General features: G+C 45.6%; 1 protein-coding gene across 5 annotated transcripts in view; it reads right to left on the minus strand.

Annotated features, from left to right (window-relative positions):
• The window catches only part of HACL2 (2-hydroxyacyl-CoA lyase 2), a 526,035-nt gene that overhangs the window by 237,314 nt on the left and 261,817 nt on the right, over positions 1–26,904 (minus strand). For all 5 annotated transcript variants that reach the window (XM_078671142.1, XM_078671139.1, XM_078671138.1 and 2 more), the window contains 2 exons: positions 375–486; positions 11–110 (listed from right to left, as the gene is read on the minus strand). In XM_078671142.1, coding sequence (XP_078527268.1) covers positions 11–110; positions 375–486 — 212 coding nt within the window. The remainder of the gene's footprint in view (positions 1–10; positions 111–374; positions 487–26,904) is intronic.

A 26,904-nucleotide genomic window follows, 5' to 3' on the forward strand; every position in this document is an offset into this window, starting at 1 on the left:
AATGTCTCACCTGTTCTGCGCTTGCCTGAGGAATATGGATAGGAATGGGAGAAAGGTCTCGCTGCTCCCAGGCTCCAGCAAACAGATTATTGAGATGGTTCTGCAGATACCTAATACAGAAAACAAGAAGGTCCAACATTATATCAGCAAGGCAAATTGGCAATCTCAATACAACGGTTCTTCAATAAGAGATAGTAATCACATCACCAAAAAAATCTTAAGGTTTTACTCAACAGCACAGAAAACTGTATTACTTGACTGCAGCAATCACTACTATGCATGTATCATGTCACTAAACTTGATGTTAATTAAGCTCAGTGTTCTTGTGTTACTTTCTAGAGATGCAATACCCCATGCGCTTATGCTGTACTCACCAGTTAATGATTCTTCCCATAACGCCCTTGGGAGCCCCTTTAGGGGACAGCTCCTTCTGCACCACGTGATAAGGATAAAGAATGTCGATGGGAAACTCAACAAACACGGGACCTGAAAAATAAAAGTAAACGATAATCTGGATACAAGATGCCATGCAGGAGGGTATTTAACATCAGTTTCCGACTCATGTTACTCAAGGGTGTCAACAAGGAGAGCTGCTATAACTACAAAGCAATATCATATGTTCACTATGTTGGTCAACCTCTACTTTTGTCCTGTATATGAGGCTATCACATGAATTGTTTTCACTTTCAAACTGGAACGTGGGCAATCAACCTAAGAATGGACAAACTAGCACTGAAAATGACAATTTCAGTGAAACACACAAAATCAGAACAGCATGGGTGGCAGCAATATGAGCTTCCCTAAAACAAAGAAGAGTTAGATAGATGTGGGGAATGAGTGGCAGCACCAGCAGTATGAAATTTCCTCGTGCACACGCAAAAGGTAGCAGGGGTGTGGAATTGAATAAAATATATACTTGTCCATGGGGCAGGTTCCTTTATAAATCTACTTGTCCTGTAACAAAATCCACTTGCCCTTTTGGTGCCATGTAGTGCAGCGACCAATTATGGCAGCAATCTAATTATATAAGAGCTCTGATATAGCATCTCTGATTATGCCAGAGCTCATACCATAGTAGTGTTTGAATACTTGCTATCCCCTTATGTTGCCATGTTTCCGCAGATCTACATACTGGGGCTAAAGGTACTGGTAAGCAATTGTTCCAGGGTTAGAATGCCCTTTTGAGTCTGTGCATACCTACTAACTTGCATGTTTTAAGGGTTTTCAACAACTCTTCTCTAATCTTTTCCCATACTGAGAAATCTTGGAAATTCAATCCTGACAATGGCAAACGTAAACCTTCTTCCAGAGATGAGAAAAAAGTGGTTGGAGGGAAAGTGAACTTGCAAACTCTCAGATTTTCGCATGAGCAAATCTACACATGCGCATTTCCTCATGCTAAAATGCAGTTCACAAATATTTTCCAGGAGTACTATTTCTTGTCCAACTTCTGTAAATCCTTGGGAATTCACAAAAGCCGTATAGCTGCACTTCATCCAAAGAGATATACCATGGGTGCACTTGGCCCCTAATTTGGTCTGGCGTTGACCGTGAACTGTTGTGTTTATTATAACTCTGTCTCTTTCTCTGTATCGGCTGGCTTCACGGTGAGTGAAATGTTACTGAAACGCTGCCTTTGACATTTACTGCTACGCTTTTCTGTGATTTTCCCGTACTCATACGGACCACAAGTTGGATGCGTCATCACTGCACCGACTGTCATTGAATTCCTCGATTTTCAGATACCTGGTCGTTCCATCTCTGACATCCAGATAGATGACCACTCCAGGGCCTTTCACCTCTAAACTCCTTTGACTTGCCCTCCTAGAGTCTTTCAATTATCGAAGATTTGGCTGTCCAATACACCATCTTGTCCTGATGAAGATCCGCTTCTGACTTCTTCAACTTATGCTGTTTGTCAGGGTCGAAACCTCAAGGGCTTCCTTGTCAATCCATGTCTTAAGACACCCTCTAGCAAAAAACTATATAATTTAATTATTAGACTAAGGGTGATTGTGTTTGAATTCAAATTTGGACCTTGTTCATGATGCTTTCATTGTAAATAATATGTACAGTAATATGTCACCCCTGTGTTTAAATACACACATCTTGACACTTTGTCACTACACTTACTATGTCACTATAATCACGCTCACATGCGCCGTTCTTATTGATTGAATTACCGGACAGCCTTTTGTTCATTTAGTCTTGTTGTGGTAATTTCTGAACAGCTGTATGAATAATTTAAATACACAGTAAGATTCCGTTCATTTTGAGGTGTTTGTTCACTTGTCATTATTATTTCATGCCCTTTTTTTTTTAAATACAAAAACTACAAAGAAATTGTCTACCCGTCAGAACCAATTGTTATTTATAGTGTATATGCCCAGGTTCTGAGAGATACTGGGTTACCCCATTGCTTTGCACACTGTGAGTAACAGCATTTTGCTCTTTTATAAATGAATGATTACCCGCTGCGCGTCCTGAAACTCTGTTTTTATTAAAGAAACTGTTTACTTGCTGCACGTTCTTGAAACTTTGTTTCCATTAGAGCAATACCGCTGACTTTAGAATGCGCTGGTTTTTAGATTGTTTACAATTTTTAACTTACAGGAAGAGTATTTTAAAATTACCTGTGAACGTTGCCTTTGCACTTAGCCACTTTAGCGCTATCAGCTTGCATCTGCACTTAGTTTTCCTAGCGCTACCAAGGTGTGCTGGTGTACTCCGCCTGTAAGAGTGGGTCACCGGAAGCTACGCCATCTTGGTTAGCGCTCTAGTTGTCAGCCGCACTCCTCCCTACTTAAGGAGACACGATGCAAGCGCGCAGCGTGCCAAAGGCAAGCCCGTCTGCACCCCTCCGCGCACAGGTTGCGCTCACCGCCAGCTGAGCTGCATCTTTTACCTCCTGTCTCACTTATTCTAGAGATTAACTTATTGCTATAGGTATACAGAAGCATACAGCCCTTGATAGCAGGGGACAGACTTGTGGTAAGGATATGCTTAAAGAAGTTAGGTCAAAAGTTCTTAACTGTGGCATGGTTAACGTGAGATCCCTTGTAAAGCACCACCTGGAAATGTATTCACTGCTAGAAGATCAGAATATGGATGTTCTGTTTCTTACAGAAACTTGGACACGACCGGATAGGGAAGTTGAGCTAGGCTTGGCCTGCCCTCCGGGTGTCAAAATATTTCATAACTCAAGGGTGGGTAGGAGAGGTGGAGGGGTAGGAATTATATATAAAGAAACTTGGAATCTTTCCCCAATGTGTGTAGAGGAACTACAGCCTTTTGAGCTACTTGGGTTTTCACTCAAGGACAACCGAGGCTGTTTGTGTTCTGGAATACTCTGTTATAGACCACTTGGAGGAGTTGCCCCCCATTATCAAGAACTGATTGATGTGATATATAATCTTTCACACACTCATTCCAAATGAATGATCCACAAAGATTTTATTCTCTGGGAAAATAGAAACCATGAGACTGCTTTTAAAGAACTACGCCACACTTGTGAAAACACCAACATGCAACAGCTGGTGTTGCGTCCCACTCATCAGGGAGGTCATGTGTTGGACCTAATCTTCGCCAACGAAAAAGATGTAGCTGTGGGGGAGATACTCCCACTATGTTGGACAGACCACTTTCTGGTCCTTTTTTCACTAAGGCTAGCCTCTCCAAATAAACAAATCCCCAACCCGGTCAACAACAGTCGACTGGGAAGGGAATGGTCTAAACTATCAAAACTTAAAGAGCTCCCACGACTTATTAATGGCAGTAGCTTTGATAATAATAAATTGGTGGATGAGAATGATATGAATCTGAATACATTAGATCAGGTGGCCCGCTGAAAAAAGTTAAAAGCAAAAAAATGCAGTCAGCTCCTTGGTATAACGAGGAGCTGAGGTTGGTGAAGACAGAATGTAGACAGGCAGAAAGAAAATGGAGGTTGAATTATGAGGAGACAGATAAAGCAGTTCTGAAAAAACTACTACATACCTATAATGAAATGATGGGCAAGACCAAAGCTAAATATTATGAGGAAACTATCCTGCAAGCGCCCAATAAGTCTAAAACCTTATTCAGCATAGTAAGAGACATGTCTAACCCTGACTGTGCAAAGAATAAGATCCCAGCCTCACAAGAGCTTTGGGATGGCCTATCAGTGTTTTTCGAGGAAAAAAATCAATAAAATTCTAATTGGTCTAAATATCCCCAGAGAAGTAGAGATGGCTAGTAAAGCTGATTTGTATGTATCACTTAGTAGCAGAACTCTATATGAAGAATCTGCCACAGAAATTACGACGAATCTGGAGCTCTTCCAGGTCCCTTCACAAGAAGAGTTTAATGTAATTGCAGCTGGTATCTCCTCAGGTTCTTCCTTGGACCCGCTTCCACTTAAGATGTGCAAAGTGTTTGGAATGGAGCTCTTTCCCTATCTCTACCAAATCTGCTGCCAGTTTCCAACTAACAAAAAACCACAGTTGATGGACAGAATGCAGAACAATGTCTTACATTCACCCCAGTACAAAGATCTGGGCCTAAATCCATCGTTTTTTTGCACTCCACACCGCCCTAGGTCAGACAATGGCTATATTCAAATCAGCCTTGACCCTGTGCCTCATGGGAACAGTCCAGTCCGAACTACCAACCCATGTCTTTCCTAGACCGGAATCAAGCATCCAAGGACCTGTTTCTGGCTATCAGCCTTCTTCAGCCTGAATAGCTTGACTCCAGTGATGTGGAGAGCCTGGGACTCACGTCTGAGCATACCCAGCCCACTCGGGGTGAAAATTGCAAAAACCACAGTTGATGGACAGAATGCAAAACAATGTCTCACATTCACCCCAGTACAAAGATCTGGGCCTAAATCCATCGTTTTTTTGCACTCCACACCACCCTAGGCCAGACAATGGCTATATGCAAATCAGCCTTGACCCTGTGCCTCATGGGAACAGTCCAGCCTGAACTACCAACCCATGTCTTTCCTAGACCGGAATCAAGCATCCAAGGACCGGTTTCTGGCTATCAGCCTTCTTCAGCCTGGATAGCTTGACTCCAGTGATGTGGAGAGCCTGGGACTCACGTCTGAGCAGCCGTTTGAAACTGAACTCAGACAAGACGGAAGTCCTCATCCTTGGACCATCACCATCTGCCTGGGACAACTCCTGGTGGCCCCTGGCTCTAGGCAGCGCACCCAAACCAACGGACCACGCACGCAACCTAGGCTTCATCCTGGACTCCTGCCTGTCGATGACCAGACAAGTCAACGCCGTCTCGTCTTCCTGTTTCAACATCCTACACATGCTCCGAAAGATCTTCCGGTGGATCCCCACCGAAACCAGGAAGACGGTCACCCAAGCACTTGTCACCAGCCGACTGGACTACGGAAACACCCTCTACACCGGAACCACAGCCAAACTGCAGAAAAGACTCCCCAACGCATCCAGAACGCCTCCGCACGACTCATCCTGGACATCCCCCGCCACAGCCACATCTCCGGACACCTGAAAGACCTGCACTGGCTCCCCGTCAGCAAAAGACTCACGTTCCGCCTCCACACCCACGCACACAAAGCTCTCCACGACCTAGGCCCCAGGTACCTCAACAACCGCCTGACCTTCTATCGACCCGCCAACTTCGATCGACCAACCACGCCCTCGCCGCCGTTCCACGCATCCGAAGAGCCACCATGGGAGGAAGATCCTTCTCCTACCTGGCAGCCAAGACCTGGAACTCCCTCCCCATCCACCTCCGTCTTACCCAAGACCACCTCTCCTTCAGGAAGCAACTCAAGACCTGGCTGTTCGAGCAGTAGCGGACCCCCCCCCCCCCCCAAAGCGCCTTGAGACCCTCCGGGTGAGTAGCGCTCTATACAAATTTCTTGATTGATTGATTGATACCCAGCCCACTCGGGGTGAAAATTGCAAAAACCACAGTTGATGGACAGAATGCAGAACAATGTCTTACATTCACCCCAGTACAAAGATCTGGGCCTAAATCCATCTTTTTTTTCACTCCACACCACCCTAGGTCAGACAATGGCTATATGCAAATCAGCCTTGACCCTGTGCCTCATGGGAACAGTCCAGCCCGAACTACCAAGCCATGTCTTTCCTAGACCGGAATCAAGCATCCAAGGACCGGTTTCTGACTATCAGCCTTCTTCAGCCTGGATAGCTAATGGCACAGTCCCAAACTGCTGGAAGAAGTCAGTTGTGTCTCCTTTATTAAAGAAAGCTACGCTAGACCCACAGTGTCTTTCTAATTATAGATCTATCTCCCTACTATCCTAGAAAGAGTAGTGAGTAAGTCCCTCTCAATATTTGCGAAAGAAAACAAGCTCCTAGATGAAGTTCAATTTGGGTTCCGCCCGGGACATGGCACTGAAACGGCCCTGGTGACAGTCCTTGATGACTTTAGAATGTGGGCTGACAATGTCCAAACAGCCATTTTAGTGTTACTAGACATGTCAACCGCATTCGACACGGTCAATCATAAGATCTTGATCAAGAGACTTGAGGAAAATGGTATTGTGGGCAAGGCATTGGACTGGCTGCAGTCCTATCTTCTAAAAAGGCAGCAGCCAGTAACCATGACGCCATTTCTCTCTCAGAATAGCTCGCTCAACAAATAGGGGGATACAAGAGCTTTTTAAAGAGGTCCAGGTCCCTTGCCCGTCTGGGTCAATGTGAATACAAAAATTGGGAGCTGTTCCTCTGTGGTTGGTGTCCCACACCAGCTATTGAGTGGTGGCGGGTATGGTCTGGCGGTGTCTTGAAAGAAAGGAGGAAGAGGGAAGGGGGATCCCGCTTTTGCGGAACTGGGTCCTCACACACCCAGCAATCTAGGTGTCAAGCTTCATCATATGGACCTGCTCCTCGTTGAGCCGGCGCTGCAATGCTCAACGGGCACCCGTGAAGGGGCTCTTTGTCGGAGATCTTTTGTTCCTTAGCCGTATGGTGAAGTGGGGGGGTGTGGCCCGTGGGTGGTGTCGATATGGTGCAGTGAGTGTGTGCTAAAGTTTAAAAAAGGTTGGGTAATCCAAGTCAAAAATCTTTATTGTATTGGTAATCCACCTCATTAAAAAGTCAGTAAAAGTGGAGAGGCACTACCCTGGCTAGGGCTGTTCAATTTAAACTGTGCTCTACTCTCTGGGTCAACATGTTTCTTGCCCTAGTGGTTCATAAGGATACCGTGGCAATTGTTCAGGACCGGTTAGTGTGAGTGCTGTGCAAGGTGTGTGATATCTACACTGAATGGTGCCTCTATTGATGTGCTACCACTCAGGGGTGACTACAGATGTTGTGTAGTCGCTGTGTAAAAGGACAGAGGGAGACAAGAAATACAGAGAAGGGTGGACGTCAACCACTGCAGTAAGTGTGTAAGTCCATAATACCTTCAATCTATTATTGTTGGGGTCCCTAGGTGATGTGGCCTCCTTACATATTATGGTACTACAAGTGCGGTAGTACACTCTAAAAATTTATAATAGCCCCGTAAAACATGGGGTCCCACAGGGTCCGGCTAGAAGTCCAATCCTTTTTAATTTCTATCTGCGCCCACTTATCTCCCTTATAAAATCCTTTGGCATTGAAGTTATAAACTATGCAGATGATACCCAATTTGTCTTCTCATTTGAGGGCAATAATGTAGTCCCCTTGGAAAAATTTCATAGCTGTATGCGGGAAACAGCAGGCTGGCTCAGAGATAACTCTCTGCAATTCAATGGTGATAAGACAGAAGTATTATGCTGTGCTGCAAGTAAAGCTCCCCATCCTTTACCAGCAGATTTTTGGCCAGTCTCTGCAAATAATCCCAACTGCCTGTTAAGAAAGCTCGTAGTCTAGTACTACTAGATAGTAACCTACAACAGGAATCGCAAGTGAATAAAACAGTGAGCACTTGCCTATCTCTGCTCTGAGCTCTTCGAAAAATACTCCCTTTCTTAACAGCTTCAGCTAGACCTCATGTGGTAAGGAGTATTATTATGAGCAGATTAGATTATTGTAATTCCCTACTCCTGGGAGCCCCAGTCTCCTTGCTAAAAAAGTTGCAAAGGATACAAGTAATCGCAGCTAAGCCTGCATTAAACAGACAACGCAGAGCCTCTGCCTCGCTTGCTCCAAAAGATCTTCATTGGTTACCCATCGCGCAGACCACCTCAATTGTTTATAGGGCAGTACATAAAATGGGGCCTAAGCTGTTACAGAGGAAGTTCCTCTGGTATTCTCCAGCTAGAAGCCTCCGCTCTTCTTCAGACAATCAGATATGTATTCCAAATTTTAACAAAGCTTGACTGGGCGGCAGATCATTTAGTCTTGTAGCTTCCAGACTCTGGAATACATTGCCTATCAAGCTCAGACAAATTAATACCCTGCTGCGGTTTAGGAAGGAACTGAAAATCAGACTTTTTCACTTCCGCCTAACTCTTATAAATTTCAGTTACGCACAGTGTCTCTTTACTGTTAATCTCAGCGCCAGGATACCCATTGGGTGGCAGCCGCGCTATAGAAATGATACTTACATTACATTACAAGGAGCCTATCTGCACACAAAGTAGTTTTGTTCTGTGCCAGTAACTACTGAGGCAGTGTGTGCTTTTTTGAGACCCAAAAACAATTTTTGCTTTTGCCTATGTTTGTATAGCAGTGAGGGCCCGGAAGCTCCAACACCAATAAGGTTTTACAAAAAACATGCCAAAATAAGTCACTCATTGACAAAACTAAACAGCCAACCACTAATTTCAGACCCACTGGCTTTGCCAATGCTTGTTAGTTTTTTGTTTACCATAATCTTATTGAAACTGGTTACACTGATTTTCAATTATGACTATTTTTGGGAACTACTAGTGTACATCAACACATGCTACTAAATGAAGCTGTAAAGAAAGGGTAACAGATTTTACAGTAATTTAGCACAAAAAAATTCTTGCTTACATTTTTTTACGAACATTTTATTTTGAAAGCAAAGAATTATAAATCTTGCTTTCAAGCTTCTCCTTATATTTGCAACAAATAAGAGAGCATTCTGGGAGCATTATACTTAGCCTCATATTGCTAAACTTTTGAAAACGTGTACATATTTGTATACTGGAACCACCGTCAGTAGTGCAGTCAGAGCTTACAATGTGAACTTAGAGCACTCACCCTAATGGTAAAGGCTTTCAATTAATGAACCATAAATACAAGTTTAAACAGCATTAACAAGGGGCAAAAATACTACCTTTACTGCAGACAGTGCCCTTGCCCGATCCATAATGCAGTACTGCAAATTAGCAGCTAAAACGTTTTTGCTGCAGCGGGTTGGGCCTTCTTGTTCCAAGAACAAAATACACATGAAAACTTGCTGCCCTTGGCCCCAAACAATATATCCTGGGCAATAGGAATTCCACATCCCTGGGTATGACACAGTTAGGATCTGTTTGTGCTTCCGCTTCCAAAAAACAGGTACAGCATAAGCAGAACCAGTAAAAGTTTCAGTCATATACAAATAAACACACAAGTACATCAGGAACTGATTTACCATGGTGTAGCATGTGCAGTGTCTCACAGACAGCAACAACAGTGCAGAGTTCATCATGCACACAGAGCAATTGCACCATATGCAGCGGAGAACACATTTCCCACACTTAGCCAGAACAATAATGAGGCAGCAGTGTTACATTTAAGGATGATCTAGACTTTGGTGCGCTTGTGAAGAAAATGTATTTCTTAACAAGTTAAAAGGAGCAACAAAAATACAAGTAGCAACAACAGCCCAAAAGTTCCTCCATCTATCACCAGCACCATCCTTCAACTGTCCCCAATGAATCTCCTCACTCAAACCACAAGGACAAATACACTCTACATTCTATTTATCATGCATTTCACTTGACTCTGTTCCACACAAGTCATTGGAGTATTATATCACATATTGTGATTCACTCACCACACATCTTCCCCCTTTAGCAACTACATAAACTAAGTTTCAAAATAATGACAGCAAACAAGTTAAAATACTGTGGAAAAAAGAACCCAGAATTCACAGTGGAATTTGGTTCATGGAGAACAGTGCATATTGCCATTGTAGTGTAAAAAAATAGAATAAATCATTCTACTCCCTAGGAACCCTACTGTTCCTTTGGGACTCTCGGCACACCTCTTCTTGCTGTGGAAACGTTAGGTCCAGCTCATTCTCCCTCAATCGTTTGACCCGACATAACGCTTAACTTACTATTCTTGCTTTCAACTGCCTTTGCGGCCAGGTCAAGGAGCATGTTGCTCTCGTCATCCTTACCACACAAATCTGCTCTTCATGTCTTGACACCCTTTCAAGGTTCAACACCTAACCCACTTCCACTCTCACAACACCTTCAAACACCTCCACTTCTACTGGGTCAGACCATTTAGACAATCCGTTTTCCTACCTGCAAGCAATTTCAATGTGACATACTGCTCTACATGAAGTATTCTTCATGAAGTTCTTCCCACCTAACGGTCCATCATGTCCTTCATTTAACTTTTGTACACTTGTACACACTGTCTCACGCCCTGCAACTAATGGTCACTAAATATAATAGCACTCAATAACCGATTTCACCCCCTTTCCTTTACCAACCACAGAGCCAAACATGAACCTGGGTTTACAACCTCTTAAAAGTTCAAACAGGGCACAACCAGTCCCCAAACTGGGAGTAGTCCTATTTGATAGTAACGTGGCCAAAAAGGCCTTCTCCCTATTGATAGCCCCACTTAACAGCCAACTGTATTGATCCCTTAATGCCCTCATTTAAAGCGCTCATCCTGGCCATTAACTTCAGGGTGGTAAACTGGTAAACATTTATGAGTTATGCCACATCTGTTCAAGTTGCAAATAGTGTACTGCAGCCAATTATCAAAGCCCAAGTTCTTAGGAAGACCTTTCCTACAAAATGCACCCTCCCAAAAATGTGTCACATTCTCAGTTGTATTTTTTTCTACAACCTTTACTTCAGACCAAAGCAAATTTTTCCTTCCTGAGGACAGAATAGTGCCACAATATCAATGGTTACAGTCAAAGACAGGCCGGTGTCTTTTGTACACTCTGTAGAAATGGAATAAGATAAACTCATCCATTCAAACAAACTGTAAATTCCTTTCAGACCACTCAAAAGGACCATAAACCAGGACAAGTGTACAGGACTATCATTGAGGACAGTCCAGACACAGTAAACAACAGTAGGACACCAGATTTATATAGAGAAATAAATGTTTTCTTCCTTTTCGAAAATGCAGAGTTCTAGTGAATTTCATATATCTGCAGGAATTTAAATGTAATGTTGTATAAATGTAAATGTGAATTATTTGTATTGACTTTATGTTTATAGTATATGTAAAGGTCTTTTTCTATTTTTTTCTCTTTTTAAAAACAAAACAAAAAGCTATTGGTGTGATGTACATGGTGAAGGAATACTCAATTGCAAAAAATATAAATAGATTGATAAAATAATATCAAAAAAATGCAGGGTCAATAAAAGGGATTCCTGCTGTTAAAAATTTAGTGTGGTTTATCATGTTAGAGGTATCTTTGTTGTGTTTGAGATTATTTTGATTCCAGCCCCTGTCTTCCTTAAATTAATCAATCCCCTTCTTGTTAAACAATATCAATGGCAAACATACTCCAAGGCCCTTCTTGTACAAGCACTGTAACAGGTGCTAAAACACATGCTGTGGTAACTATCAGTCTTGGCACATAACTCACATTCCCTCATATCCCTGTCTACCATTTCATCTAGAACAGGTGCTAGACCCGACATCCTCGGCGTGGTATTCACCCAGTTTGCCTTCATTCCTCCTATTTTGTTGAATTAGTTTTTGTTGATTTTAGGACCCTGTGCACTTTGCTAGTGCTTGAACTCTCTCGTTTAAACATTGTAAAATTGTCCTACACCCAAATGGCACGCTTAACATATTTTTAAGACCATAGTAGAAAGTTTATTAAAACGTGTCTCTGGCCTGCCACCGCAGTCTGCATTGCTGTTTTAAACTGAAACACACAAAAGGTGATCGGAGGAATGCTTGCAATTTGTCTAACCACTGATAATCGCTTGGTGTAACATCCCAACCAATCATTTTTTTTGCTCACCATGCCACCTAAGTTTAGGCATAGCCATATGCAAATCAGTCTTGACCCTGCTTCTCACGGGAACAGTCCAGCCTGAATTGCTAGGCCAGGTCCTCCCTGAACTGAAACACAAGCAACCCAGGACCTGTTTTGCCCTAGTTATGAGATTATCTGTCGGGTACAGCTTGGTTACAGTGACAGTGAGCATGGAACCACTTAGGGCGGTACATGAAACACTCAAAAGGTGATGGAAGGAATGCTTGCAATTCGTCTAACCACCGGCAATTGCTCAGGTAGCATCCCAACCCATGATTATTTGGCATCCTGCGCCACCTCAGTTTGGACCCAGCCATATGCAAATGATAACTTATTACATTTTATATGTGAGAACTTTGGACTGGTAGCAGATAGAGATATGCGGTTTACACTCAAATTAATTGTAATATAAAACTCTCTTTATTGGGGAAGTCGGATTGTAAGTTACAATTCTGAAAATGCCACTTTGAGAAATGTGGCCTTTTCTTGTCCTAATAACAATTAGTGCCTTCTGCCAGTGTTTTGGGTCACATGACTATGAATGGCTCCACTGTTGGGGTTTGCGTATGCCTTCCATACAGTGACACAAAAGGGGATTAGCAGTGGACAGGATGGGCCATCTTGGGAGAAGCGGCACTCCTCTCCACTTGCACTTCAAAGGACCTTGCCAAACAACACACACAAAGCATTATGACACTATACCTGCCCTCTTCTTTGTCACCCCAGGCAGTTTGGTGCCTTGACAGGGGAATGGGGAAAACTGTCCAGAACAAGATGTAGGGGTAGTATAGGAAATTCTCCAACATCACAGTTTTGGGCTTTTTGTGACCTAACTCGGGTACGTTCACGCCAAAACTCTTCTGTCCGCGACGACTGCCAGTGTAAAGCTACGCTGAACCCAACACTCTGCACTACAGCAACCACCGGTGACAACCACCGACGCAAGATCTGCACTTTGCATTACAGCAATGACAGCCCGCAGTGGCCATCAATATGAAGATCCAGCAATGGCCGTCCGCAACGCCCAACCAGCTCTTTGAGCAACAACGATGACAGCAAGCACCTCCTTGCCTGCTCTTCGCGCTACAGCGATGAGCATCTGCACGCCCTCCAACACAGCGAATGGAACTCTTCACGTCGGACTTTAAGAAGGTAACTTTTTCAGCTGGACGAACGTGGTCCCCGCACCCTGCCTGTGCTCCGTCGCGGTAGGCCTGAACACGTGGTTTTCTCCCAGTCTAGCTCAACTAGATGACCCCAAGTGGGGCTTTGAGCTTATAGGCGCTATATCTACTTACCACTTTAGAACTGAATATCTTTGGTTTCACTGATTGGATTGTAATCATTCTAGTATCTTTTTATTGAAATGCTCAAATTCTTTCTAAACTGGTTAGGTATATTTCTTCTGTTGTGTTTTCACATTATTGTTTTTTCCAAAGAATTCTATTAAAATGTTTTACAAAAGGAACAAAGGGAAGACAATATGACTTATACTTGGTTAAAAGCGGAGATGTAGTATACATGTACGGGTTTGGTTGGAGGATGCTAAGCAATTGCCAGTAAAGCTCTATTAGAATACATAGTGAGGTAATCACAAATATATTTCGTCAGACATATAATTTGCAGGCCACACAATATATACTAGGGGTTTATGGAGGTTTGTGGTGGCTAAACAGTTATCAAGAGTCTTCCATATAGAGGTGCTACACAATCTCCATGGAGAGCTCTGATGGTAAGTGCGATCTGATCCTCTCAGGTAATAAACCCAATTTAACCAGGAATGAAACAAGGTAGCCAGTGTGTTTTTACAGTTAGCAAGCACTGATTTACAGGCGGCAGTTAGTAGGATGTGTATCAGAAGGTTGTCAGTGTGTGATTTGATTTGTGGGTCTAGGAATCCTTGAATTAGAGAAAGAAAATGTATTTTTAGATGAACCCCAAACAGAGTATGGATGAAATCAAATATGGAATCCCAGAATGGGGAGACTGCACTGCAGTAGAAGAGTTGGTGGGGAGAGGTCTCCAGTCAATATGTTGCAGTCCCTGGAAGATGGGTTCTCTTTGAGGGACAGTTTATGGAGTTGAGAATGTGAAGGAGCCAGAATTTTATCTGGGAGAGGAAGGGAGAGATTTTGTGGGAGACAACTGACTAACAAATTAGTCTCAGAGGAGTTCCATTTTGCTTGGAGGTTTGAGATCAAGTTAGTAGATTTTGGTTTTAAGAGGTAATATAACTTATAAGATTGGTGGCCAGATTTGCTGACCATTAGTAAGGTTTAGAGGAGGGATGGTTTTCTACCTGGGGGCTTGATCTTGGATAAGCTCATTTTGAGTTTAAGAAAAACGTAAATGTCTAAGTCTAGCAGGTTGAAATGATGTTGTAGTACTCTGAATGAGAAAGGTGTCTGCGAGTAGCCAGAGTGTTTCAGGAATTAAATATCCTTAGACGCGCAATGAGTCCGGAATACGAGTTGCCCACGAATTTTGATTTTGCAATTACTCCAAAGAGAGATCATGTTAGAATGTGTGATCGGGGACTCCAGGAGATTGTCAGTGTTCAATAGGGCTCTTTTGGTATTGTTAAAGATATATTTTCCTGACGAAGGGAGTTTTGCTTTGCTGGGCAACAGGGTTATGGGATGAGGTGGATATATGACGTTAAAACGCATGTTTTTACAACGCATACCGTTACAACGGGACTTTTACAACGCCAATACTATTACCACGCATGTATTTACAACGCATTTTTTTACAACGCAGGTACCTTTACAACGCATACCATTACAACGTAAGTATTGGTAAGTATATATTTTTTTTTTATTTGTATATTATTTAAAATTAATATAATGTAATGTAATTGTATTTAATTTAATTTAATTTAATTTTATTTAAATAATTTAATTTAAATTTAATTTTATTTTATTTTTACCCTGTACCCCTTTATCCAAAAACCCAAAACTGACCCTGTACCCTAAAAATACCCCTTTACCCAAAAACCCAAAACTGACCCTGAACCCTAAAAATACCCCTTTACCCAAAAACCCAAAACTGACCCTAAACCCTAAAAATACCCCTTTACCCAAAAACCCAAAACTGACCCTAAACCCTAAAAATACCCCTTTACCCAAAAACTGAAAACTGACCCTAAACCCTAAAAATACCCCTTTACCCAAAAACTGAAAACTGACCCTGAACCCTAAAAATACCCCTTTACCCAAAAACTGAAAACTGACCCTGAACCCTAAAAATACCCCTTTACCCAAAAACTGAAAACTGACCCTGAACCCTAAAAATACCCCTTTACCAAAAAACTGAAAACTGACCCTGAACCCTAAAAATACCCCTTTACCCAAAAACTGAAAACTGACCCTGAACCCTAAAAATACCCCTTTACCCAAAAACCCATAACTGACCCTGAACCCTAAAAATACCCCTTTACCCAAAAACCCAAAACTGACCCTGAACCCTAAAAATACCCCATTACCCAAAAACCCATAACTGACCCTGAACCCTAAAAATACCCCTTTACCCAAAAACCTAAAACTGACCCTGAACCCTAAAAATACCCCTTTACCCAAAAACCTAAAACTGACCCTGAACCCTAAAAATACCCCTTTACCCAAAAACCCAAAACTGACCCTAAACCCTAAAAATACCCCTTTACCCAAAAACCCAAAACTGACCCTAAACCCTAAAAATACCCCTTTAAAAAAAACCTAACATATAACATTTTAAATATAATTATATACTTACCAATACTTACGTTGTAATGGTATGCGTTGTAAAAGTACCTGCGTTGTAAAAACATGCGTTGTAAATAAATGCGTGGTAATGGTATTTGCGTTGTAAAAGTTCCGTTGTAATGGTAGTGCGTTGTAAAAAATGCGTTGTAATGTGTGTTTACCGATGAGGTACATCTAAAATTTATTTTTCAATTAATAACCATGTGGGGATGTAATCCGGAGTCTGGAAGAACCAGGGAGAGCTTTGTCTTGCAAGGAAGGCAGTTTTTGAAGTCCGCTAGAATAAAACATCCAAGTTGTACAGGCAGACAAAGTTTCTAACTAGAAATTCTAGGGTGTTTATTTTCCCAAATGAACTTGTTTAGTAGTCTATAGAGTTTCTGGTGAAATTCTTCAGATAAAACTGGAGGCAACATATTTGCAAGATATTCATTATCGGTGTGACCATCATTTTGATGGTCTCGATATGACCTCACTAAGGGAGAAATCTGGGATTCCTCCCCTCTAATAAGGACTCTATTTTTCTCAGAGTTAGGGCTTCTTTATGGTAGAGTGAATCTAGTAAATTTGAATTAAACTCAAGACCCAAATATTCAATTAATTGAGGTTGCAAGGCTCGCTGAAGCAGAGGTTATTCAGACTTAGAACTTCAGACTTTTCCTCATTAAGCTTATAGTTTGCAACTCATGCACATTTGTCTATTGTCTGTAGTAAGGAGGGCTTTGACTAGGATGCTTTTTCGGTCATTATTACAATATAATCGGCGTAGGCTGCTAATTTCATAGTAAAGTTGTTGAAGGGGAGGCAAGCGATGAACGGGTAAGATCCGATCTTGTAGAGCAATGGTTTCAGGCTCAGGATAAATAGAGAAGGGGAGAGGGGACAGCCCTGTCTTGTACCTCCCTCTAGATTAAAGGCTGGGGATAGCGGAGGGACCACTATAAAGACCCATGACCATTTTAGTAAAGGTCTCACCTAAGTTATATCTCAGTAAGGACTCGCAGAGAAACATCCAGGAGACCCTATTGAATGCTTTTTCAGCACTGAGGGTAACAGCAACTGTTTCAGTTGATGCAGCCTGTCCCGGGGGGGGGGATCGGCTATGCTTTGGTCGGTGGTCCCTACGGGCTCCCAGGGGGTCGTCTTCAAGGAGGAAACAGTCTCTTTGATCAGGGAACGTAACGATGGTTTTATTTTTATATAACTGCGCCTTTGTCTACTGGTGATTCTTTCACGTGCAAAAGCGGCAGAGTCAAAAGGGGGTTTCTTCGGAATATCCAAGGCTGTCTTCGTCTCTTTCTCGCCTCCAGCTCCGGGATATGCAACAAAGGAGAGAGAGAGAGACCTCGTCAGGCAGCCGTATTATACACTGATAACGGAGGGCCGGGAGTGAGGGAAACCAGTGTTGGTGCGAACTTTAGGCAATCGTGACGGGTAGTGCTCGTGAGGGAAGGGGGGTAAGGCAAGGAGTCGGGGATAGCACACTTAATCAGAAGGTTGGACCCGTTGAGCCACCCAACCGCTACACGGCCCCGTACATGTTGTAGCCACGCCCCTCCCGTGGGTGCGTGGCGGGGCGAATCGTGGTATCGTTGGCCTCCTGGCTTCGTCTCTGGTCCGGGACTCTTGCCGTCTCGTCTTCTCCCTTCCTGTCGCAATCCTCCGGTGTTCTCGCCTCTCGGTTCCGTCTCCTCTGGGGGATCGTTGTCCGTCCTCTCTACCGCTGAGCTCGCCTTTGAACTTCCTTCCGGGTCTAGGATGGGCGGGGCGCCGTCATTCCATGGTGCCGAGTGAAAGGGACCGCCGTCCTCAGCCTGGTGGGTCCAATAGGAGTCGGGTTCCTCTGTCCATCCGGGTTCCAGCGGCTGTGGAGAGGTAACGTTAGCAGGTAACAGGGGAGTAGACTCCCACCAAGCCCAATGTTCACTGTCCGTACGACATGCCCCGTCACACAGCCTTAACTATTTCAATGATGTGTCATAGGAGGCGGGTGTTATCGCCTATTCTTTATGAATGCCACCTGAAAAGGGTCGATCAGTCAAGGGAGAAGTGGTTTGAGTCTCTAACATAACATCTTGGCATAGATCTTTACATCTAGGTTAATTAAGGGGATTGGTCTATAAATCTTCACCTGTGTCGGATCCTTACCGTCTTTTGAAATTACAACTACAGTGGCCTCACTGGTTGTGCCAGATATGACCCCAGAGTCAGCAAAATGGTGGTAAAGGTCCAATAGGGTTGGTATAAGTAAAAGGGGGAATGTTTTGTATGAGGTAGCTGTAAAGACATCTGAGTCAGGGGCTTTATGTGGTTTTAATGATTGTATGGCCGAATCTAGCTCTTCGGCTGAAACTGGGGAGCTGAGAGCCAGCTTCTCCTGATCAGTGATGGTAGGGATGGGTATGTTTTTTAAGTAAGCTTTGCAGGTAACCACAGAAGCTTCTGAGTCATCTCTGTATAGGGACTGGTAGAAGTCTCTGAGGATATCTAATATTTATGGGGGACTTGTGTGGATGGCATTTGTTTTATTTGTGAGGGAGTTGAAACCCTTATGGTTCTGCCTATGCTTTTGCTTTAAGTAGGATGCTAGAATTTTGCCAGCTTTGTTTGCCTCGCATAACTTTAGGCTTTTATATTTGTTAATCCAAACTCCGGCCCTCTCACTCAGAATTCTATTGTATTCATATTTTTTATTAGTGAGGGTGGAGCACGTTTGGGGTTCCGAACAGGAGATGTGGGCGGCCTCCAGTAACTTAATGTCCTTTTCCAGTTCCACTAAGTCTCTAATATGGGCTTTGTTTAGCTTGGATTGAATGTCTATTAGGGCACCTCTAACAGAAGCCTTCAGCTTGTTCCAATGTAAGGAGGGGGGAGGTCTCGGAGGTTGAGTTTAACTTCAAGTAATTTAGTATGGTCTTTTCAATAGTATTTCTGGACGTGGCCTCCTTAATCAAATCATCATTGAATCACCAAATTTTAGAAGAAGTTCTCGTGGTCGACCCAGTGAGAGATGGGGTAATAGCTAAATGGTCAGAGATAAATCTCGAGAGCATGTCTGTCTGGTCAATTAAGTGAATGTGGGCCTTGGAAATCATTAGATAATCAATACTGGAATAGGATTTGTAAGGGCTGGAGAAAAAGGTATAATCCCTAGTGTCTGGGTTTTGTAGTCTCCAAGTACCTTGAAGACTGAATCGGGTGCAAAGTTTGTGAAGTGATTTGTGGGACCAAAAGGGTTGAAGGGGAGATCTGGACAGTCTGCCAATGGTCACGTCCAGGGGGAGAATGAGATGGCCACCCAGATTAATGAGAACTTCACTTGGGATTTGACTCAAGGGAAGTGTCAGGGAGTCCAAGAATTCAGGTTAATCAGAATTTGGACCGTACATGTTAAGGACATCAAAGAGGCTAGTGTTTTTGGGGAATTTTGACAAAATCCATCTGGGTGGTCAGACCAGAGTTCTTTTTATTTTCAGCGGGAGAGCAGAGGGCTTGAATGGAAATAATTAGTTTTTTTTTTTTTTTACATTTAATTGGGTGATTAAGCCACTTGACATTTAGAGACACAAATTTTAAGTTACTACATTGTAGAGTTATAAGACTGGCTATGTGGAGGTAGCACGGAGGTTGTGGGATGGGTCTCTAAAAAAGATGGGCAGCACAGAGCATGAGTTTGAGCCTGGTATAGGGTCGTGCAGTGTACGATTGTTGTATATAGATTCCGGTAGGCAGCAGGGGTGTAACATACTGAGAGCCCTCTGAGATCGTGTAGGAGCAAGTACGTCTCTAAACTGGAGGCAGTGGCAAGGAATAGCTCTTAGTTGTCGAGCCACATAGTAAGGCAAATGTAGAACAATATAAATACAATAAGGCAGAATTAAAAAAACATAAAAAGGAGAAGAAAATAACCCAAAACTCCAACCCATGCTCAATCCCCCTCCCTCCCCTCCCACCCAACCCACTCCGAACAATGAATGTGAGGGAGACGACGAAGGGTGATACCCAACATCACGGTCTCAAGACTAAAAAGAAACTGTATGGATAAACTGTACTCTGCCAGGAGAAGGAGAATTATATATGGCAAGGGTCTTATATGCTTGGTGTCTCTGACACTTGTAGAGGGAATGGTCTTGTTCTAGGTAAGTGTAGTGACTATGAGCTTTAGATTTGAGTGAAACTGCAGTAGCAGGGAGCGCTATGGACACATCGAGGAACTGCAAAAATGCAGCATGGTTGGCAAGTATGAAAAGGTCAATAGTCGGAGGTAGATGATTTGATGAGTAGGATTTGGGATTACACTATCAACGAGGATCACCCGTTGTTCGGTTTGAGTGGTTTCGGAAAAGATTAGGGCAGAGGACAACCCTTTTACGATGGTTGATAGAATGAAAGGTGAAAGTTTGTACCATCCGTACTTTAGGTTTAGGCGACTTAGCAAAAGATTATGATATTGAAGGCCCCTGCTACATAAAATTGGAAGTAGTGAGAAGGGATTAGTTAGGGGCATGCAGCCCCTGTATCAAGCCTGGGCCGTGTGTATGAGCCAATTTGGCGAGTAACAAGGGTCTGAAGGGGACTGATAGTGGCACACTAAACAAAGGGTGGCACCATATATTGTGTATACGGAGTGACGTATAGCACTGTATAACACTGTGGAACATTGTGGAACACTGTAACGCAGTAAAACACTGTAGAACATAGTACTGTTGGAGCCTGAAAGGAGGTCTCAAACTGGGCAAATTTAGAGGGAGAGCGGTTGCTGGGTTCACCATAGGTGCAGAGAGAGGCCTCTGTGAGCCCAGGCAAACATTGGTAAAGGATATAGCTTTAGATGGTGAACGTTTGTGAGGAGCAAGACTTGGGTTTGGCAGAAGGAGCTGGTCAAGTGTTTTCCAAGCTACTGTCTCTTTCGTCCAGGAACAACTGGAGGTCCCTTGGATTATTAAAAATGTTATGTCTCCTGTTACATAAACTCTAAATTTTGCTTGCCCGATGATATAAAACTGAAGGTTTGAGGCGTTAAGGCTGCTGTGAAAGGCAAGGAAGCCCTTCCTTGTAACCACTGTGGGTCTGGAGTAATCCTGAGAGATGTAGATTTTGTGACCTAACCATGATATGTGGATGTTCTTACGCACATGGCAGAGCATTAGCTCTGCATGTTGGAATCTCAACCAACGGCAGACAATCTGGCATGGAGTGTTCCTGTTATCAGATTGGAAAGAGGCTACCCTGCATGCTCTGTAAAGCTCAAAGTCTTTCTTGAAGATTAGGCCTTTCATTTTAGGGATCCATTTTTCTAAAAAGGAAATGCAAGAGTCTGATGAGTCTTCCGACCCCTCAGGCATCCAAAAAAAGAGCAGGATCCCACTGCCATTTCTATCATCTAACTCAGTCATGTAAGGTTAACCCTGATTGAAATAGTTAACTTATCCTCCAGTGAGCTGATTCGCACCGCAGCTTCCGACACTCTGTTGTTGATGGAGTTGATGTCAGTCCTGAGATCGCATAATTCTTGCTCCATTATGTCTGTGTTGAGTTCGGTGGATTTTGCCAGATCATGAACCATATCTAGTTTTTTTTAAGTATCATGTCCATGGTGCTGTTTGCTTCTGTCTTGACAGGTGAATCAGGGAGTGGAGGCTCTGCTTTGGTGCACTTATTGCCTGGTTTGGACTCTGTCAGCCATGATTTAGCCAGATTCTAGGTGATTCAGATTGCACACCAGGGTTGCAAGCCATTTCGTTGTATGTTTGGTAAGGTGAGGTTAGAGAGCAGCACTGATTAGAAGGATGGTAACACGAACTGAGGGCCCCAAGCAGTAGTTGAGATAAGGTGCCTGGGAGTCTGGCCAGATAATCTTCAGGGTGAGGATTTAGCAGGCCTAAGGAGCCGCAGGAGCCCAGCACACTTACAGTTCTTGGGCAATATTTAACTGTGAATGTGGAGACACGTAAACTGTAGTGGTAGGTTCGGCGTCAAGGGCAGTATTTAGCATGGAGATCTTATTAGCGCTGTGCACACACTGTGCTCCCTTTGTGGCCACTGTGTTCAATGAGATACACCCAGGCTTCATTCAGGTTTCACTAGGTATCAGCAATTCTCAGCACATGACAATGAGGTCTCAGGAGGAGTCAACCATGAGCTCCAGGATTCAGAAGGATTTAGTCATGGGTAATGAGGTGCCAGTGGTTATCATACATGTAACAACTAGATCAGGAGACAGTCGCTTAGGGTCCCAGAGTTCATTGCATAAATGTAATGCTTCTGGTGCTCATTTTGTATCGCCGTGTTCCCCACAAATCACAGATATCAGTGGTTGCAGTAGGAATCGGCAAACTTCAGAGGGATTGACTATATTGTATACTAATCAAAACTGGTGTGTGGAGGGTCAAGGGGTGTTATTTATCGACCTGTCACCTTGTGCCCCTAGTAACAAGCTTACAACAACCAAAGAAGGTGACCAGGTCAGGGGAGGTGTGTTATCATGATGATGACTGAGTAGAAGTATACTATACTATATATAATATATATATACTTGTATGTTCCGAGAGTCCTCAGAATCAAACTCTGGCTGTAACAACAATATCCTATGTCTCGTGGGCGACCTCCATTTTGAAGTCACTCAGAGCGTAGGGAAAATTCATATGAGATCCTTACACAGAAACACTGTTTTTACATGCAAACATGCCGAGCCAGTTTTTTGGAAGTAGGTCAGCGCACGAAGGAGCGAGGGGAGTGAGCAAGATGTCTTATTTGTGGGTATCAGCTTCATCCGGCTCAATGCCATGCCTGGAGCGCTTTGGGACATCAGCCATTTTGTCCCTCGTTGTGGGGAATGCACTCAGAGTTCAGCACACAAGAAAACAAAGTGGTGTAAAGAACTCCTCAATAGGCCCGAAACAGTGCTGATCGGGTGCGCACGGTGTTCTGATGCATGGAACTACCACCTTTCTAGTCAGGGATCATCTTTGTGTCCCATAAGCTCGTAGTGGTCAGCTTCGTCGGCGGGAGCAGTGACCTTAGGCTGTAATGCACTGATTCGTCTAAGGCACGCCCCATCTATTTTCACTTTATTTTTGTTTGTTTGCCGCATAAATACTTTATACTTTGCATCTAAGTTAAGCCAGTCTGATTTTGTTCCAAGCTACTAGAGGGTTAAGCACAGGTTAATTTAGTAACTTTTGTGAGTCACCCTGACAAGGATTGTGGTTATTACCCAAGTGGGGCTTCCACCCCTTCAACCAAAACCCAATTTCCTACACCAGGCCACCAACAGTAGTCCAGACTAAGCTTTTTAGTTGCCAACATTCGAATGTGTCCCTCATTATCAATGTTCTCCTTATAGCTTGTGGGGGAATAATTTTGATTCCCCGCACCAATATATCCCTTTACCATGCGGGGGCGTGGCTTAGCAAGCCACGATGGCGGCTGTGTGTTGCTGAGCCTCCGCGATCGGGCTTGCATCCTGCCCGTTTCCAGGAATCGCCGGGAGCCTCAGCCAACGGAAAAAGTTACCAGCAGTTGCACACGCACCGGAGGCACCATTCAGGAGAGCCGCGACCGTCGTTGCAGAGCGGCACCAGAGAGGGAAATTTATTCTACCGGAGCGGTGGGCCGAACCGCAAGATGGCGGCCGAGTCTCCGATCTCCTAAAATCAATACCGCTACACCCTTGTTCCCGGATCGGAGACCCGGGGAACACACACACAGACCGGGGACGCGGAGCTCCTGACCGGACGGCGCGGCTGACCCCCGGAGGTGCACTCGACACTGGGCTCGCCCCTACGGGCCGCCTTGGAGCGCAAGATGGCGACCACCAAACTGGAGCCTCACCCCACCAGCGCTCCTGCCCGGCCACCGAGGACTGAGGGACATTGACGGACGTACCACCAGCGCGGCGCCCGGACTCTCCTGCGACTGTGGAGCTTCCTGCGGGTGGTGAGTGTCCGCTCCTTTTCCACTCCCCCCCCTGGGGGTCCCCAAAGCTACCACCCCAACGGCCCCCGGCCTCCCCTGAGGCCCCCCCAGAGATCACCCAACACCTCACCCCCTGGACGGGGGAACGGAACGGCCTGAACATTCCTGGCACAGCAAACGGCCCCGCAAATCGGGCTGCCTGACCCTGACATGGCGCCCAGGAGGTCTCGGATGCCGGGCCCGGTGCGGGCCTCCTCATAACGGCGTCAGCGAACCCCCCCCAGGATACGGCGGTGACACGCCACAACAGGGACGACTCATCACCGCCACAGTCCCACAGGAACCTACCGCTCAAACCCCCCCCTACCCCGGCTCCTGCCAAAGACTGTTCTCTGCCTCGAGGGAGGAGGGGTGCGACCGGCCCCCTACCTAGTTACCAGCCTGCCGCTGAACGCCTGCAGATACCAACGCAGGGCCCCCCCACCACCTCACCACCGAATTCACCGGACCCCCGGGGCCCCACGGCCAGCCCAGTGGCACCTCGACGCCAACAAGGACTGGATACTCGATCCCCACTGGGTTGGCGTTCGCCCCAGTCCCACAGGAACCTACCGCTCAAACCTCCCCTACCCCGACTCCTGGCAAAGACTGTTCTCTGCCTCAAGGGGGGAGGGCTGCGACCGGCCCCCTACCTAGTTGCCAGCCTGCCGCTGTGCGCCTGCAGATACTAGCGCAGGCCCCCCCCCCACCTCACCACTGAAGTCACAGGACCCTCGGGGCCACGCGGCGAGTCCAGTGGCGCCTCGACACCAGCAAGGACTAGATACTCGTCCCCACTGGGTTGGCATTCGCCCCAACGACCCATAGCTTCAGGACTCCACGACGACGCGGCGCCCTCTCCCTCAGCCCAATGGGGAAACCGAGGGGCTCGCAGGTGACTGCCGTCCCTGAAACGGCCGTCGAGAAAATGCCGAACACAAGGACCTCGACTCAGGCAAACACGCCAAATGCGGACCCCACGCTCTCGGCGAAACTAGATCAGGTGCTGGCAGCTATCGAAATGTCCCGGCTCTCTATGGAGGAACGATTTGGCGTTTTGACAACGGACATCAGCCTGATCCGCGACGACCATCGAAAACTAGCGGACAGAGTGAAGGAGGGAGAGCGAATCGTGGCCGCACTTCAACCCACGGTGAAAACGCAAGAAGCAGACATGAAGGAAGTCCTGCATCGAGTGGCGGCCCTCGAGGAGCGCACGATCGATTTGGAGGGACGCTCGAGGCACTGCAACATCCGCGTCCTGGGACTGCCGGAGGGGATTGAAAACTCGGACCCGCTAACCTATATGGAATCATGGACCAGATCGTTCACCCCCGAGTCGGAGCGGTCAGCATTCTTCTCAATCGAAAGAGCCCACAGGGTCCCCGCCCGGACACTCAAGCCAGGCCTTCCTCCACGCCCTATGCTGGCTAAGTTCCTACATTTCCGAGATCGCGACGCGGTGCACAGCGCGGCCCGGGTGGCGGGCCCCCTGCAAGTGGAAGACCAACAGGTCATGGTGTTCCCGGATTATGCCCGAGGGTACAACAGCAGCGATCGAGCTATCGGGAGGTTAAAAGACGTCTCCGCGAAAATAATCTCCAGTACTCCCTGCTGTTCCCAGCCCGCCTTAAGGTGCTCCATAACGGGAAAGCCATATTCTTCACCACGGCGGAGGAGGCACAGGATTGGGCAGAGTTCCACTGTCCGTTGATCCCTAAACCCGGTCCCCAGCGGAGACACAACAACGACTCGCGACGATCCATGAGACGAGGCACAAACCGCACCCAGACAGACCCCTCCAAGAGTCAAGCATCTTCTCCTTCGGGCTCGCCCGATCTCACGCAAATTATGCAGGAGAGACGTGACGCCTTGAGGGCGGTAACTGAACTGCACACTTCTCCCCAAGCATCGGACCTAGAAAGCCAACCGCACCTGTTCACCCCTGAGAAGGACTGGGACAGCGACGGCACAATGTCGGGATTCGGTCCGATCTCATCCCCCCTCCTCGCAGTGCATACGGCGGACGCCAACCCGGCTGGCCAGCCTGGCACCTCTTCATGATGAACCAATGGACGATTGCTGTATCCTCTATCTTGGTTGTTTAAAGCGCTATGCGATGTTAGCGCGCCAAAGATGCATTACCAGTTGGCTGTATGTGCACACGCGCGATTGTCATCTCTCCTACAACAGCCCGATCTGCGAATAAGTCCGGCAGTAACACATGCTGCCACCCCCGCAGAATTTTGTTATATTTCTCCCCTAGTGGGACACTGGTTTGGATATGCCACCCTCGGTGATATATCCCTGGTATTGGGACTGTTACCCACCTTTGGTTCTACCTGTTGCTGCCCCCGTTAGACCCTCCCCCACACATATGGAAGCATGGCGCGCAGAAGCACACACGAAACACATGACCTCACAGTCCTTGGGAATTGCAAGGGTGCCCCATTCACGAACACGATACCATAGCAATGGCGATTTCACGGTCGGACGTTAACGTCCTCACACTGAATGTACGGGGTCTCCACACACCTAGCAAACGCTACTCCGTTTACTCTTACATTAAACGCATGTCAGCTAGCGTAGCACTGTTGCAAGAGACACATACCAACGCTACCGAACTGGGCCGACTACAGGCCAAGTGGCGAGGGACCTTCTGTGCCACGACATACTCAGCATTTGCACGTGGCGCCTTAATTTGGGTTAGACCAGGCACCCCTTTTCGAAAACTCAGACGGGTGGTTGACAGGGAGGGCAGATACGCGTTGTTAGAGGGAATCTTAGACGGGCAAGGGGTTCTTCCGGGCAGCATTTACGCCCCTAACACTGAGCAAGATAAATTCTGGGATCACCTCACGGGAGTCCTGGCCCAGTTTACTGCAATTCCATGGATCTTGGGAGGAGATTACAACTGCTCGCTGGACCCCGCCCTAGACCGATCACACCCACCCCCCGCAGGTTCCCCAACCCCCCGACAAGCGGAACACTTTAGAGCTTGGACCACACACTGGGGGCTCACTGACGCGTGGCGGCACTTACACCCACTGACCCGTGTTTACTCATTCCACTCAAAACCGCACAACCT

The sequence above is a fragment of the Lissotriton helveticus genome, chromosome 12, assembly GCF_964261635.1.
Source record: "Lissotriton helveticus chromosome 12, aLisHel1.1, whole genome shotgun sequence".
NCBI lineage: Eukaryota > Metazoa > Chordata > Amphibia > Caudata > Salamandridae > Lissotriton > Lissotriton helveticus.